The sequence below is a fragment of the Arvicanthis niloticus genome, chromosome 6 (genome assembly GCF_011762505.2).
Source record: "Arvicanthis niloticus isolate mArvNil1 chromosome 6, mArvNil1.pat.X, whole genome shotgun sequence".
NCBI classification, from domain to species: Eukaryota; Metazoa; Chordata; class Mammalia; order Rodentia; family Muridae; genus Arvicanthis; species Arvicanthis niloticus.
Window position 1 is genome coordinate 61,246,243 of NC_047663.1, and position 16,211 is coordinate 61,262,453.

The following is a 16,211-nucleotide window of genomic DNA, read 5'->3' on the forward strand; positions in this document are numbered from 1 at the left end:
CACACTAGCATGGATGAGGGACCATGGTCTCCTAATGAGCAGACTCTGGGACGTTTGTGTCCCCTGGGCCCTTCCCTCTACTCCCAGCCCCTTACGGAATCTGGTCGGCGTCCACAGGCCGCAAACTTCCAAAACAATCGTGGTATCTTTATTGACTTTTTTTTCTGAATGCAATGACTGTTTTTTTTTTTTTTTAACTCTTAAGGAAAATAAACATCTTTTAGAAACAGCTCGATACACACAATCTTCAGTGTGAAGCAATATACTAATAAGAACACTAGTTGTCTTAACATTTACAGTCTTCATATATATTATATATATGTATATGTATACATATATATACACTATATAACGAGGCCAGATATAATACACACGTGTACCATTTTACAGTCATATGTACAGAAAGTTGCAGGGAAAGGGGGGCTGCATCAGGCCTATTGAAGCGTGGACAGAGCTGAGAACACAAAACGGACAGGTGGGGGCTGGCCGCGGTGGTGATGGTGGTAGTTGCTCAGGGAAGGGGCATCACTTCAGCCCCGCCCCAGCCAAGGCCAGGTTAGGGCTCTGCGCTGTGGAGCACACGACACACAGCAGCGACACACAGAAGCGAGCATGTTCCCAACATATATACATTCTATGTAACATATATATAGAGGGGTACACAGGTTTGTACATGAATCTAGCACTGTCTCCACCCATTAGCTGAGTAAGCTGAGTGGCAGTCCCTGAATCCCATGGTGGTGCTTAGCCTGGGACAGCTGCACATCTGCTAGAGGGTAGCCAGGCCCACTCTCCTCACGCTTCCAGACCGGGCTCCAGCAGTGGGCGGAAGACTGGAAAGGGGACAAACAAGCCATAGGGCGCCACCCCAGGCCAGCCCTCATCACGGATCCAGGCCTGCCAAGACCCTGGACAGATCCATGCCAAGTGCTGGGCCGTGGTCCCCCCACCGCTGGGTCTCTACAGAAAAGCTTGGGTCTGCCCCACGTCGTCCACCAAGCCTCTTCTCAGGAGCACAGCTTGCATGCCTCGTCTTTTTCAGAACTTGAAGGGGACTTGCACCCCGCCAGAGACCTTGTGCCCTGGGTCTGGCCACTCTCTGGCCTGCCTTTGCCAAGCCTGGCCCCGGTTTTCTTTGCAACCTAGGCCTCACTCCAGCGCCCGAGGCAGCCGGAACCGAGACCTGAGATGGGATCAAGGACCGGCTGTGGGCGCAGCTCTCCTCTTCCTCGTTGTTCCGGCCACACAGGGATTACAACGGCAGCCTCTGTGGGAGGGACAGCCCGTTACTGTTATTGCCAACCGCTGCCACCCCTCTCCTTCCACAAGAACCCTGCAATCCACCCTAGACTATGGCAAAGTAACTTTAGGACCCTGGCTGTACCCCTCCCTCCCTTCTGGCAGGGCAGGAGAAACTGGGTTGAGTGGGGAACCCTTTCTCAGGGGAGCCTGCTCACCTACCTTATGTTTGGGGCACTTCAAAGTAAAATTCTCCTCAATGAATGTGCAACCTGTAAGCAAAGAAAAGTTTCTGTGGTGATGCAGAGTAGGCTGGCTGCCAATGTTGATTCTGTGCACCCAGTTCCTGCTCAGAACCCTCACTAGTTCAAATTCCACCCAGAGGTGCAGCCCCTTTGCCTCTACCCTGGGATTTTCCTTCCTGCCCTCCGCTCCTAGGCCACCTCCCTGCTACTCAGGTCTCTCCCAAGCAGAAGGAACTCTCATTCCCAGACATGCCGACTCCTGTCTCAACCTCCTGCACAACAGTCAGAGAGGCCCACGCTCAGAAAGCACCCACGATTGATTGCTTGGGTGATTGACAACTGGGAAGTGGAGTTTCAGGTCCTGACTGGAATGTCGGCTACCAAATCTCAGCCTCTATATTGTAGATTAGTCACAATGCCACCTACTGTGTGCTGTCATGATCCTTCTTCACATTCAGAGGAAATGTTCCACATGGAAGGGCTTATTCTTAAGAGATAGCAGCAGGAGGTCACAAGGTCCAGGTCTAGATGAATGTCCCAGATGTCCAGAGGACAGCTAAGCAGCCAGTCATTATGCCTACTGAGGGCAGTGCGCTGCTATGGTAAGACCCTGCCAACTGCCATCAGAACATGTAGCCATCATCCTCTGGGTGTCCCCTCCACCCATGGGCCTTCCTGGGCCCATCTTCCCAGATGTCATCTCCCATCTCACACTAGGGATGGCACAGAACCTGCCTGTGTTTTCTTCCCTCTTCTGCACCCAGAGGAGAGGGAGACGGATGTCACCTGAGAAAGCTGCAGGAGAGGTTGTCTTCTCATAAGTGCACTCAGGCACACATTTGGCTCTGGGGTTACGCTGGACCTAGGTTTAGATATAACCTAACAGTAGGGGGTTGCTACTTCCTAGTCAGCTCCGCCACCAATCACCTTGCAGCTGAGGGCAGGAACTGGGGTAGGGGTCCGGGGTAGCTTTGGGACTGAATACAGATGTTCAGACTGGACTGCATGCTATCGCTGCTATGTTCTTGGAAGTGAGGGGCAGAAGGGGATTTCCAATTGTTTATAGGAGCCTAGGACACCTGTTTGTGGCTGGCCCAGGTGGTGAATTATTCTTGTACCCCTAGCCACATGGCTAGGCAGGCACTCTGACCTTGTCATTGGCCATAACTGCTGTTTCCCAGGGCTCTACCTCCCTGACAGCTGTTCAGAGGTGCCTCCCCCAACCCCAGTGCTGAGGTCAGGAACCCAATGGCAGGTGCTCCCTCCTGTCGTGCCTCACCCTTAGTTACCTGGCTCTGCAGTCCCCACCCACACTTTGAATCTGAGCTCTGCAGGTGACCTGCCTTTGGCCAACAAACACAGGCTACAAAAGCCTTGTTACTTGTTGCAGGGCCCTGCAGCTGTTGGGATGTGCTCGGCCAACCACCTGAAGCAGACAGCACTGGCCCAGAAGGTATTAAGAAGCCACTAAGCTGGGTATGAAAGGGTCAGGAGCTTGACCCTGCTACTACATGCCCAATCTCCCCAAGCCAGCCCTATCCAGATCGACATCATAAAAGTGAGGAAACCGGACGCTCCATGCCTGCTCTCTCATAAGGCCTGTCAAGTCTCTAGAAATGTATGGTTCCATCTGTACCAGACTACAGTTCTCCCCAGCTGGGACTCCTGGCCAGCTCACCAGTCTCTCATATGGATGTTTATCCCCGCAGGCCCCTTTCAGCCTCAGACTTGTGGACTCTTCGGTTTCTGCTGAGTGCTCCAGGCCTGGTCTGCGGCTGTGTACTAACCGGCCATGGCTCCAGGCCTGGTCTGCGGCTGTGTACTAACCGGCCGTGGCTTAACACAGCTGATGTTTGGGGCCTGGCTCCAGTGTCACCTGTCTGGAATCTTCCCCAGATTCCTCCCAGTTCAGACAGAATGGCTTTCTTTATCTCCTGATCTTATGTGAATACTGTTCATTGTCAGCTACAAAGAATTTAAAATAACCTGGAGAATGGGCCTCTGGGAATGCCTGTGAGGGATTATCTTTTAAAAAATTTACATTTATGGTTGTTTTGACTGCAGTGTAGTTCTGTGTACCATGTGTGCCTGGGACCAGTGGAGGCCAAAAAAGGACATCAGATGCCCTGGAACTGAAATTTCAGATGGTTATAAAGACACCACGTGGGTGCTGAGACTCAAACCCACGAGCTCCTCAAGAGCAGCTGGTGCTCTTCGCTGCCGAGCCCCCTCTCCAGCCCCATAAGGGAGGGTCCTGACCAGGCTAACTGCAGTGACATCTGCTGCTCTACATTGCTACTGCTATCTTTTTTTTTAAGTTATTATTTGGGGAGGGGTGCAGTCTTGGCTGGCCTAGAGTTCATTCTGTAGACCATGGTGGCCTTGAACTCATAGAGATCTGTTTGCCTTTGCCTTCCAAGTGCTGGGATGAAAGGCACGTGCCACCACACCTGGCTCAAGTTTTATTTTTTAAGTATGTGTACATATGTATGTCTGAGTATGTACTTGTGCACATTAATGCAGTACTCAGAGAAGCCAGAAGAGGGCATCAGATCCACTGGAGCTGGATTTGTAGGCCACCACTATGTGGGTGCTGGGAACTAGGAACCTCTGCAAGAACTGGCCAACCATCTGAGCTATGTAGCCCTGGCTGCCCTGGAACTTCCTATGCAGAGCAGGTTAGCTTCAAACTCACAAGACATCTGCCCGACTCTGTCTCCCAAATGCTGGTATTAAAAGCGTGTCCCAGCATGCCTGACTCCTCTCAGCGTCTTTGCTGATATTCTGTGACCAGCTCCCTTAAGTGCCTGCTGCTATGGCTGCCCTACTATGATGACTTGGGACTTGGGACTGTGAGCCGAAATAAATCTTCCCTTCCCTAAGTTGCTTTTGTTGGTATTTTATCACAGCAACAGAGAAGTCACCAGACATCTAGTCTACTGTAGCAGAACATGGCTGTCCTGGCAGTGCCCTTCAGGTTGAGCCCTTGGGGAAGCTGGACTGGAGTGGGGAAGAACACAGAAAGCCCCAGCCTTTGGCTGAGGTAGGTTGGATGGGGAGTGAGGCCATGCACTTAGGTTAAGTCCACATTCTACACAGACCACCATGCTGATGAGGACAGAGCCAGTGAGGACCCCATCCTGTGCCCACCACCATCCCTTCTAGTGAGTGTTAGCAGCTTAGTCCTACCAAGACTATTTGGCTATGGCTGAAGCTGGCCCAGAAGGCAGAAAGAGCACTGGTAACTCAGAGCTCAGGCTGGGACAAGTGACCAGGCCAGAGCTGAGAGGGATGGCGGGAAGGTGAGGCTGCACCTCTGGATCCTGTTAATTTACCCTGCCGCTGCTCCACTCAAGAGCGGTGCATAGTCCAGCTCTGAGGATGGGGCCTAAGTACAGAGACTACATGGCAAGCCCAGGAGGAAGTGACACCAGGGCTGAACCTGGACAAGAGTGGTGTCACCACCCCCAGTGAGTGGATGCTTTCTTTATAGAAAGTGCTTGAGTTCCCCCTGGATGGATGAAGGCTGGGCTTCTGGGTCCTGTGGCCCACAGTGAATGGGGCTGGCCATAGGGCCCTGTCAGAGTCCACACAGACCTGCTCCACTTTGCACATTGAGTCCTGACAGCCAACACACCAGCTGGTCTGTCTCCACTTCAACCCTGACTCCCCTAGTTTTATTTTTCTGTAGTGAGTAATAGGGATGGTGTCCCTGAACTTGGGCAATGTGGTTGCTATGGAGACATCGGGTGTGGAGCACAGGATGCTTGCCCACAATGTACACTGAGCCGCACTCCGCCCCTCATTTGGCTCCAGGTGTTGAACTCCTAATCATCCTTACAAGTGCAGGCCCATCCACGCCCCTTTCTGAGCTTTGCTCAGTTCTCTTTTCTTTTCTCATTCATATCTCTGTCTTTCCCTCAGAGCTCTGGGAAGTCCTCAAAATCAGCTAAGTAGGGACTGACCCTCCCATCTCCATAGTCAAATGCAGGCAGAGGTGGAGGGAACAAGCGATAAAGCTGCCAGGGCAGGGGAATGCCCTGGGCATCACATGGGATCTGGGTTGAAACAGCTGTACTCAGGCCTCCAGAGCCAGCTCTTACCTGTGTCATTGGCACATGGGTAGTGGTAGGTGTGGATGCATCCTTTATAGGAGCATGAGATGGTCGCTCCGGCTTCATGACAGCTGGTACATGGCTGAAGAGAGAGGAAGGCAAGTGAGTCCTTGTGTGTTCCAGACAGGCCCAGCAGCACTTCTGCCAGGATGGCACCACAATGCGGCATGGAGGGATATGCCCTCAGGGGCTGGCCCTCTGCCACCTCCTGGGCTGGCACACTGCATGAGGGACCCACTTGGGCTAGTGGTGCTGGCAGCCACCATCTGTCAGGTGCTGCTTCCATGCTGGCTCTGGTGTGTCCCCAGACACAAGAGGTGTGGCTTTCACAGACCTCTACTTCCCAGACGGTGAGATAGGCCCCTTTCATGTGAGAGCAGGCAAGAAGCACTCTACCCAATGACGGCAGATGCATAGAAATGAGCTGGGGGTGGAATTGGCATATGACCCTCCAAGAGGCTGATCTCAAGTGAATCTGATGACCCCCTACCCCAAGAATATGTCCAGCCCCCGACTTTTGCTGGGCTCAGAGGCTATAGATGGCTAGAAGACAAGTCTAGTGGAGGAATGATGCCAAGCATTGGCACAGGGGAAGATAAAGGTGGGCCTTGGCCATCCCTGTCCCCAAGCCTGTCACCACAGTGGGCAGTGAGGTAGGAGGGAAGCAGAGTTCACAGCAGGCTCACAGGCTAAGCACTGTGATAACAGTGTACTTGGTGTCAGGCATGGCTGAAAGTCCCAGCACACAATGAACTTCTCTAGGCCAGAGAAAACGGAGCTGGGAACAACTCATAAGTTCAAAGTTCCAGGCAGATCCTGAGCTGCAGCCCAGCAGGCCCAGGCTGCACTGACAGGATGGGTTCTGTTCTAACGCTCTGTAGCTGAAGTGGCCAGTAGGGACAGCACAAAAGGAAGATGTTAGTTAAAGCAGAGGCTCTGGGTAAGCCACTCAAGGATTTAGAGCCCCATGCCCATCTCTTAAGGCATTAAAGGAAGCACAAGTGGAGACTCAAGGGTAGACCAAGTCTCACTCACAGTGGCCCTTAGAAGCACTGCAAGACTCTTATGGGGCCCCCTGTGGCAGAGTCCCAAGCAACTCCTGAGGCAGGACTCTGCTCGTTGCACACATCAAGAGACCAAGGCACAGAAAGATGATTATTGTCTTGCTCCCAGTTTCCTTACAGGGGTCATAGCTGATGAACTGTGCCCTACTTCTTGGCCCAAACACTCACACCAGAGACCACCAGTCTCCTGAGGGTGATTTCGCCCAGGGGCCCCTAGCCAGGAAAAGAGGATAACAGAACCTAGGGACGTGGGCAACCCGAGTGGCTGAAGTCTCGGGAAGTGCCGTGGGACAGCAGGGACTGTGGACGACAGGAAAGACCAAAGACCTAGCCAGTGTACTGCGTGGGTGCTGGCATTCTGGGGCTTGCAGAGGAAAGAAAGCTTTCTGGAGATATATCTGAACCAGGGTCTGCCTGGTGCCTAGAGTAGCACCAAGCCACTGAGGCAGAAAGCAATGGGCTGAACTATAAGCCTGCAGTCTTAGGACCTGGGAAACCCTAGTCTATTCTCTAGCATAATTTAGGTGGTCATGTCATGAGCCTGTAGCTATGGGGTACAGTCTGGCAGCAGGACCCAGCTGCCAGACAGGACCACCTCTGGCGGCCAGCCCTTGCCCAGTGAGGGCCTCCTGGCCTTCCCTGTTACCCTGAGTTGACAGGGCTCCTCAGAGAGCTTCCTCAGCTCAACAAGACATTCTGTGGGTGCCAGAGGCACGGGGCTGAGCCAGGGTACAGGGGCCTTTACCTGCACTCACCAATGTTTCTCCTTGTTTATGTCAGATTGGGGACATAAGATGACTTGGTGCCAACCCTAGGCCCCAAAGAAGCCCTGGATGGTGCAGGGTCAGGGCAACCAGCTGGACAGGAGCTCCAGCCAGGCTTGGGGTTTTTTTCCTTTTAAAAAAATGATTTATTTTTTTATTTCACATGTATTGGTGTTTTTCCTACTGTATATCTGTGTGAAAGTGTCATGTGTCCTGGAATTGGAGTAACAGTTGTCAGCTGCCATGTGGATACTGGGAACTGAACCCAGGTCCTCTGGAGGAGCAGCTGGCTCTCTTAACTGCTGGGACTCCAGTCCCAGGCTTGTTGCTTTCTAATGGAGAGATGAGATTATTTTAAGGTAACCATGAAGATGAAGTTCCCATGGAACCAGTGCCAGGCAGGAAGAGGATAGAGGTCCAGGACCTTGTGTGGCTGGTGTCCTGCCTGCTGCATCAACTGGCTGAGGGACTGGAAGCTGTGGTGTTGTCTCTTGGGCCCTTCTCACCAATGTGGGCAGACAACAGGGCCCAGAGAGATTCTATAGTCGTCACCATGGACAGTAAGTCCCTGAGCTGGGACAGACCAGGCCATCTTGACATTCAATTCTGGAAGGACTCTGTCTTGCCAGGACACAGCAGCTCTGATTTTGGGTAGTATGTGTGGATAGTATGTTCCAACTGGGCCCAGTGGAACATAGAAACTGTAGCACATACCCTGGGGCATGATGAATAAATGTGTCCTGCTGTAGCCCCAGAGCCTGGAGCATCCACTGTGGTCCCCAAGGTCAAGGGTGGGGCTTGCCTGGGCAGAATGCTTCTCAAGAACTGGGACAGTAATGTATGGGGAGAGTGGGGGCACTGGACAGCCAGGGTCCTCTAGGCTCAGCTGCTTATAATGTGCTGAGGGAAGAAAGGGGAGGAGGGAGAGGCCAACAGAACTGGCATGGCTACCCAGCAAGAACCAGTGTGGAGGAGTGAGTCTGGAGCCTCACTGCCCAGGAAATCAGGGCAGAATCTGCAGAGGTAGGAAATGGTCTTGCTGCCCTGGGGCCAAAACTTCAGGGAACATAGGCTCTGAAGTGGCCTCTGCCAGTCCCCTTTGCCTGAGAAATCGTAGCTGCAGCCACAGCTCAGAATGCTTTCTCCTTCTCAGACCTGTGATCCCAGATATAGCCTTAAAGATCAATAGGTGTTAATGTGCTAGGTCCTGTGACCTTGCCCCACAGGAGAGGTAGGAGCAAGGGTGGAGGGGCAATGGATGCTGCAGTCCAGAGTTCTCTGAAGGGATGACTTAAAACTGGAGGGCTGAGCTTCAGGGCTTCTGTGGCCAGGTAAGCCAAGGCTGCCCAGGACCAGTGTCCCATGCTTTAGCCACACGTTGTTTAGAAGCTATCCCCTATGTCCCAGTTCAGGGGGAGACCAGGCCATCTTGACATTCAATTCTGGAAGGACTCTGTCTTGCCAGGACACAGCAGCTCCAATTTTGGGTAGTATGTGTGGATAGTATGTTCCAACTGGGCCCAGTGGAACACGGAAACTGTAGCACATACCCTGGGGCATGATGGATAAATGTGTCCTGCTGTAGCCCCAGGTGTGCTTCAACTTGCATCCATACTCCCTCAAGGGACTCCAGGGCTAGAGGCTGTGCTCTTTGGCTATGGACACAAGTAACCCACGATAAAGCCCTGGAGACACTTCTGTCACATGTTGGTACTTCAAAATCCCCTACCCCACCCCAACTGCTCTAGCTTCTTACCATGTCCACAGCTACCTTCATGGCCTCCTGCAGCCCAAAGAGCTTCCCGGCCACCAGGTACACCCCGCTGGTCCACACGGCACAGGCCTCATGTACCCAGTGTTCCTGGGTGTCCCCACCAGGTTCTGCAGGGGCCTCTTTGCTGCATTCATGTTTGCGGCTCTTGTCAGCTGGGGCCACCTCCTCACCCCCGTCCCCCTGACCATCACAGCAATAGCAACTCTGCAGCCGCCGTGACAGGCCCCGGGCACTGGTACGCAGGGAGCCCTGCTTGGCAGGGTCAGCTGGGCCATCAGGCCTGGACAGCCTCCCCAGTGTCGTGGTGGTAGTGATGGTGGTTGTGGTAGGGGTGGCAGACGTGGTGCTGCCTGCACATTCCAGGCCTTTGAGTGTCCTCTTGGCAGGCAGAGAGGCCTCCTCTGAGGTGCCCTCCAGCCGCACCTTCTCCTTCAGTTTTGGCTTCTTTTTTGGGAGGCAGTGTTCAGGGTAGTAGGGGCCACAGAGGTCCCCAAGGTCCTTGAAATTGGCCGGGTTTTGGCAGAGGCAGCAGACAAGGCAAGAGGTACTTAGGGCCTTGGACACCACAGGCCCCAGATGCATGGTGGAGGTGAGGGGTAGGGAGGGCCTTGGCTGCAGCACAGAGCCTCCAGGGAATGTGGTCAGAGAAGCCCCAGCTGGGTCGAAGGAAGAGGAGGTGGAGGAGGCAACAGAGGAGGATGGCTTCCAGTGAGGCTTCGGCTCATCCCCCGGGGAGTTGACAACAGTGCATATGGTGGTGTATGCATCTCGCTTCTCCACCCGCACAAAGGGCGAGAAGGCTGGGGTGCGGCTGTCTGCCCTTAGCCTCTTGCAAGAGGAAATGTATTTGAGTCGGATTTCAGGCTCTGCAGGATCCAGAGGCAGGACCTGCTGCTGCCTTCTCCGAGTGGCACGTCCCTTACAGGGTGAAGCATGAGTGGCCTTCCCCCGGCCACGGCTGAGGCGCTTCCGCTTTGAATAGCTGCTATAGCTGGCTTGGCCTGGCTGCTTCTGTGCCCTTGTCTGGGGCTGGCAGGGCCGGCCTTCAGGGGGCTGGGAGGCTAGTCCCAGCTCCTCTGTCTTTGGCTTCTTGCCTCCTCCACTGGAGTTGTCCTCACCTCCACCCTGAGTGCTGCTGGCCCTGTCATGGGGAGCGAGGATCAGAGCTTGGCCAGGACAGGGCCGCTTCTCCAATGGGCCTTTGGAGGGTCCCAAAGCCCCAGTCCTGCCTTTTCGGCTCCTTTTCTTCGGTGCCCGGGCAGTCCCTAGGGATGGCAGAGTCTCCGGGGACATGAAGGCCTCAGCTTTGGGGCAGTCAGCAGCAGAGGACAGCTTCTTACTATTCAAGAGTTTACCTTTTAGGGACCTGCTGGCTGGGTTTCTGCACAATGGGTCAGCTCCTGAAGCTGCTGGTAGCATTTGCCCTGCACCCATTCCTCCTAAACCCTCTTCTGCCCCAGCTGGACTGCCCCCTGAACGTTTCTCAGGTAGGGCTGGGCTCCGGGGTGTCCCAGGAGGGGCCCCTGCCACTCTGCATGCAAGTTTCTTGAGACCAGGTGAGGTGATCTTCTGTACTATGGCCTCTAGCTTGAGGCCACGGCCCTTTCGGGGTGGCAGCACCTTGGTCCTCACAGCACTGGGCAGGGATGATTGTGTAGCCAACCCCATGCATGAAGTGGGTGGCTCCAGGGGTGGAGGTGGGGGTGGCTCCCCACTGCCCCTGGGTCTAGCCCTCTGGGGTGAGGCCATCCTCCTTAAGAGGCCAGGGGAGCTCTCAGCCCTCTCCTCCCTCCCATCTGCCCCACTGCCATTGTTGCTTCGCAGGATGAGGCTCCGCTTTTTGGTGGGGACAGGTGCCATGAAAGCTGACTTCCTTTTGAGTGTGTGAAGAGGCCTGTCTGAAAGCTTGCTCCCTGTACCAGGCTTGGGTACTTTGACCCGCTGGCTCACGCGACCTTCCTTCTGGGGCCCACTGGAGACCTTGAATGCAGTGGGTAAGTGGTTGTTAGCAGGGAGCTTCTTGGTGGCACGACAGTCTGGGATCCGGCTCTCTGAGGGCCGCCGCCGTTTGGCATGGAAGACCTGCTGAGGTTTGGTGCGAGACCGGAGGACCATGGAACGTTGGTCTTTGCCAGGCATGCTGGGAGAGTCTGGCTCCTTGGTTTTGGAGCCCATAGGGCTGCTGTCTGAGGCAACAGGCAGGGCAGCAGGGTTGCTGGGGCTGGAGGCAGCCTTTGGTGATGGTTTTCCTACCCGCTTGCCAGACTTGAAAGCAGCTCGCTGTTTACCTCCCAGTTTGTCAGGAGGTGTGGGGGTGGTAGTCAGGCCTGGAGGACCAGGAGTTTGGGGCTCACTCAGAGCTGTAAGAGAGCGGGTACACATTCTGGGGATCCCTTCTGACAGCCCCCGGCCTGGGGCTCCAGCCCCCTCTGCCTGTCCCTGTGGGGGACCCGTGCAGGACTCTGGGAGCAAGAGGTCTTTGGGGAGTGCTGGCACCCTGCATGGAGAGTCTTCAGCTTCAGGCAGGCCCCGGTGTACTCGCCTGCTCCGTAAACTTTTACCCCGTGGCACAGGCTCTTTCTTAGCAATGGGCCCCTCGGGAACGGCAGGCTTGTTAGGCTTTGGGGCCAAGGAGCCTTGTGAAGTGCTAGAACTACCTGGAGCTCTCTCCATCTCTGGCCCTTCTTCTCCTGGCTTCATATGTGACAGAGAAGATTCAAACCAGCTCTGGACCTTTGATTCGGCACCCACAGAAGGGCCCAGTAGGACAGCAGGCTCCCCAGAGAGGTGACATGGAGAGACCCAGCCAGCCTTGGTATCCAGCACCTCCTCTGCTTCCTCCTTGGTGCAGATCAGGGGCGCCTTGGGGGACAATGGGTCCTGCAGGCTGGGTCTCTGCTCAGGGCTCCCCAGCAGTTCACACAGAGAAGAGTATTCCTCTTCAGCTTCCAGGTCCTCCTTCCTGCCAGAGGGCGGCAACAGTGGCAGGTCCCCAAAGTCAGTGGAGGGACAGCAATGGCGACTGTCCTCTAGCCACTGGTCAGCTTTGCCCACCTCAGGGCACTGCAGCAACCCACCCACTTCCTCTTTTACCCCATCTGCCTCCTGCTGCTTGAATTCCCCAGACAGTGCAGCTGCTGGCTTCCCAATGGCATGCTCTTCCTGGAAACCCATGCAGGTAGAGGTCTCGTGTGCATCTGCCTTGCCCACACTGTCTGAGGCTTTTGCACCCTGCTCCAAGCCCTTGGTAAGCTCACCAGGATGGAGGCCCCAACGAGGACAAGCATCCCCCAGGTTCTCCTCTGGCCAAGCAAAAGGGTTGGCACCATCCACTGAGCTGGCAGTGGTCGTATCTGGGAAGCAGTCAAACGCTGCAGCGGTAGGGTCAGGAGTGGCAGTCCCGAGCAAAGGCTTGGTGCCGAATGACAGGGGGCTAGTTGTTTTCTTCGGGTCAGTGGTGGCAAAGGCCACAGAAGGGTCTTCAAACAGCCCCGGGCTGAAGTCCTTGGTGCTGCCACCCTTGTCCAGCTGCAAGGGCTCAGGTAGGGTCTCTGGCTCCCCTGGCTGTGACCATGAAGTCTTGGCCACAGTGTCCAGGCAGGTGCTGTGGTTCTCCAGTGAGAAGGGTGGCTTGCCGCTGTCCTTGGGCAGGCTGGAAGCCTCAGCCCAGGCCTTGTCAGCCTTCTCAACAATGGCTTCCTGCAGTCCCAAGATCTCAGAGGCCAGATCTTCCTGTGCCAGGGCACTGAGCAGCAGCCGCGGGCAGTCCCTCTCGCCTGCCACAAATTTGGAGAAACTGTCCAGTGGCAGAGTACTGTGCAGGCTCTGGAAAGAGTCATCAGACTTGGTGGACATGTCATCTGGTGAGGTGACAGAACAGGTGGACACAGACTCAGGCTTGGCCTTGGAGTTGCTATTGACCCTGGCAGGACTGCCCCGGGCCTGGCTGCAGTAGAGGAAGCTGCGCTCTAGCGGGTCCTCAGAGCCACTCAGGTAGTCAGCGTCTTGTGGCTCAGCATGAGTGGATTGTGGTGTGCTGCTTGGCGGCTCAGACAGTGGCGTGCCTGCTGGCTCCGCTGAGTAGCCACTGCCCTCAGGGCTACAGTGCTGGCTTTTGTGCTGCTCTGGAGTCCTAGACACAAGGTTCTTGACCCCTTTCTTCTGTGGCATGGCAGCTTTGGACAGCAGGAGCTGCTGCACAGTGTTGGAGATGTTCTCCACCTGTGAGGTGAGTGCCGTGAGACTCTGCAGGCTGAGATCGGACAGCAGGCTGTCAGGAAGCTTCTCTTTTGGCAGGGGCTTGCAGTTGCTGACCTGGGGCTCCACAGAACCGGCAGCATCTGTTGGGGATGGGTTGAGCAGGGGCATAAAGTGGCTGTGGTCCGTGATGCCTGTGGGGAAGGCTCCAGTACTAAGCGGCTGCTGGCTGTAGGGGAAGTTCTCTAGATTGGGCATCAGTGGTGATGGGGTGGAGCTATAGGAAGGGGAGCGACCGACAGACCGTGCAGGGGAGTGGCTGGAGCTCGGGCTGAAGGTCTGGTAATACTGTTCTGGAGTCCTGACAGCTGTGTCCGGTGGACAGTAGCCCTGGCCTTGCTGTCCATAGTGTTGGTACTTGGCGAGGTTCTGGTAGTGGAGTGTTTCCTGGGTGTGGTGCCGGCCTTGAAGTGCTTGCTGCTGCTGCTCGTAGCCAAGGCGGCCCGGCTGGTAAGCGTGAAGATTCTGGACCCGTTGCCCTGGAGCCAGGCTCGCATTGGCACTCATCGGCCTGTCATGAGGCTGGGCAGATGGTGCTGTGCAGCTCTTGTATGAGTGGGCCCCCTGCCCACCACCCTGCACTGTTGGGGCATAAGTAGAGGAGGTAGGGAAGGACTGGGAATGCTGGGGAAAGTGGCTGCCCTGGGGGAAGGGCAGAGGGGAGGCAAGGTCATTCTGTGGTTTCTGCCTTTGGAGTTTGGGGTAAGCCAGGGGCTGCTGAGGCTGTGGTGGTGGGACATGCAGGCTGTGAGTCCGGAAGGGAAGCTGGGGGCCCTGCTCAGGGTACTGCCTGTTTGGAGGCACCACTGTCTTCTTCATCAAGTTCTCCTCATACTTGCTCACTGGCCCTGGCAGAGGCTGTGGCTGAGGAGGTGGTGGCTGTGGGCCCCCCCAGGCCTGAAGACCCTCCTCGCCAGAGTAGCGCCCTGGGTAGGGGCTGCTGTCTTGAACATAGCTGGGGAAAGCTGGCCTCCCCTGCAGGGATTTGCTGCCTCGGTGGTACTTGTCTGCAGCTGCCGTGGCCACTGTGCCAGAAGGTGTACCAGTGCCACCCTCATACCCTGTATAGGGCTGAGGGCTATAATAGTCCTTGGCCAGCAGCCGCTGCCGATCACAGCTTAGCCCAGCCTGACCCGGCTGCCTGTAGTTCTCCAGGCGCGACGTCTCCTGTGAGGTTTGTGGGTAGTTTTGCTGTTTGCCATGGAAACCACACCTTTCTCGAAAAGACTGCATGGCTCCGGCTGGTTATCTGTGAAGAGAAAGGATGGTGCAGAGGGAAGACAATTCAGATGGGCCATGGTTTACTCTCTGTCTCAGCCAGCATCCCTCCCCACCACCTTCCCACCAGCTGTGCACATACTGGCAACCTCTGGGTCTGAGAGGTGTGCTGCTCTAAAATCCTGCTTCCACAGTGAGCTCCCACTGAAATGGATAGTCCACACAGGCCGCACAGAGCAAGTCACAATGAATGGCCACTCCAGGCCCCTCTTGCCAGCTCCTCCTCTCTCTCGGCTTGTCTGTACTACCACGCCCAGCCCTTGTAGACAGCTCAAAATCACTTAGCAGAGCAATTCCACTGTTCCCTGGGGCCCTGCTGGATCCCATCATCTTAGTCTTTGTGTAGCCGTACTTAAGCATGACTCAGCCACACTGAGCACCCATGAGGACCCCCTCCCCAATTGGGGAGAGGCCGTTTTCCAGGCCTGCTGTAACTGCACATGCAGGAATCCACACATGTACAAAGGACCTATCAGGCACATGTACATGCACGCTCACACACACTTCCCTGCAGTGCCATCTGGACTCTGTCCCTTCTGGCAGATGTTGACTGGGGGCTGCTAAGCCAACTGTCCACATAAAGCATCCTCTCCTCTGACTCCTGGGAATGAAGGATGGTAGCACCTGCCTCCTGTTCTTGGTATCATAGGTGCATAAACAGATTATGTAGTCCAAGTGTGGGGATGAATACTAATAGGGGACAAAGACACAGTCCCCTGGCACTGGAGAGCACACTACCCTTCATCTTCTCTATCCCTCCCTGCTGAGCCACTCACAACTGCCCAGGTCAGTGATGGTACAGACAGTACTGATGCAGGAGACAGGGCAGGGAGACTGGGGCTTTTGTGGATGGTCACAACCTAGGCTTGTGCATCTCTGCTGGTTTCCTTCAACTGATTGGCTTTGGTTATCACAGAAAATCCTCGGTGGTAAAAGAGGAATGCCCCTAAGCTTTGGAGAAATCACAAAGGCTGTCTGTTGGCCCTGCATCCCACAAACTCAGGGTTACTTAGCCACCGCGCAGGCTGAAGGCAGATGTCTAAGCTCTCTGGGTCTGAGCAGCCGAAGCTCCTAGGAGGGAATTGGGACTTTCCAGTTCTTGTCCCGAAACACACTAAGATGGAGGTGTGGTGTGCCATAGACCACAGAGGTTTCAGGGGTTTGTTAAGAACTAAATGTGGGGAGGAGAGGTAAGTGCCTCACAGAAACAAAGGTGTGAAAGGCAGGAGTGGAGAGCTATTGGTAGGGAGATTCAGCCTCCCTTTAGTCTATATCCCACAAAGGTACTTGAAGTCCTTCCTTTGTCTGGGAACTGACCCAAGGAAGGGGGCAAATGAGCTCCATCCAGCTCCACGGGGCATTCCCAGCAAGCAGACAGCCTCCAGAGCTCAAAGCAGCATGACTGACCCAGCTGCCCCTAAGGTGACTTTCCTCCTCTCCAGATTGTTAAAGCTTCCTGCCTATCCCATCCCCAA

The 16,211-nt window shown here is 55.1% G+C and overlaps 1 protein-coding gene across 5 annotated transcripts in view; it reads right to left on the reverse strand.

Annotated features, from left to right (window-relative positions):
- Positions 1-126: 126 nt before the first annotated feature.
- Rai1 (retinoic acid induced 1) overlaps positions 127-16,211 on the reverse strand; it is a 93,988-nt gene continuing 77,903 nt past the window's right edge. For all 5 annotated transcript variants that reach the window (XM_076936723.1, XM_076936719.1, XM_034507381.2 and 2 more), the window contains 4 exons: positions 9,184-14,707; positions 5,588-5,681; positions 1,462-1,511; positions 127-1,267 (listed from right to left, as the gene is read on the reverse strand). In XM_076936723.1, coding sequence (XP_076792838.1) covers positions 1,253-1,267; positions 1,462-1,511; positions 5,588-5,681; positions 9,184-14,691 — 5,667 coding nt within the window. In that variant the 5' untranslated portion in view covers positions 14,692-14,707 and the 3' untranslated portion in view covers positions 127-1,252. The remainder of the gene's footprint in view (positions 1,268-1,461; positions 1,512-5,587; positions 5,682-9,183; positions 14,708-16,211) is intronic.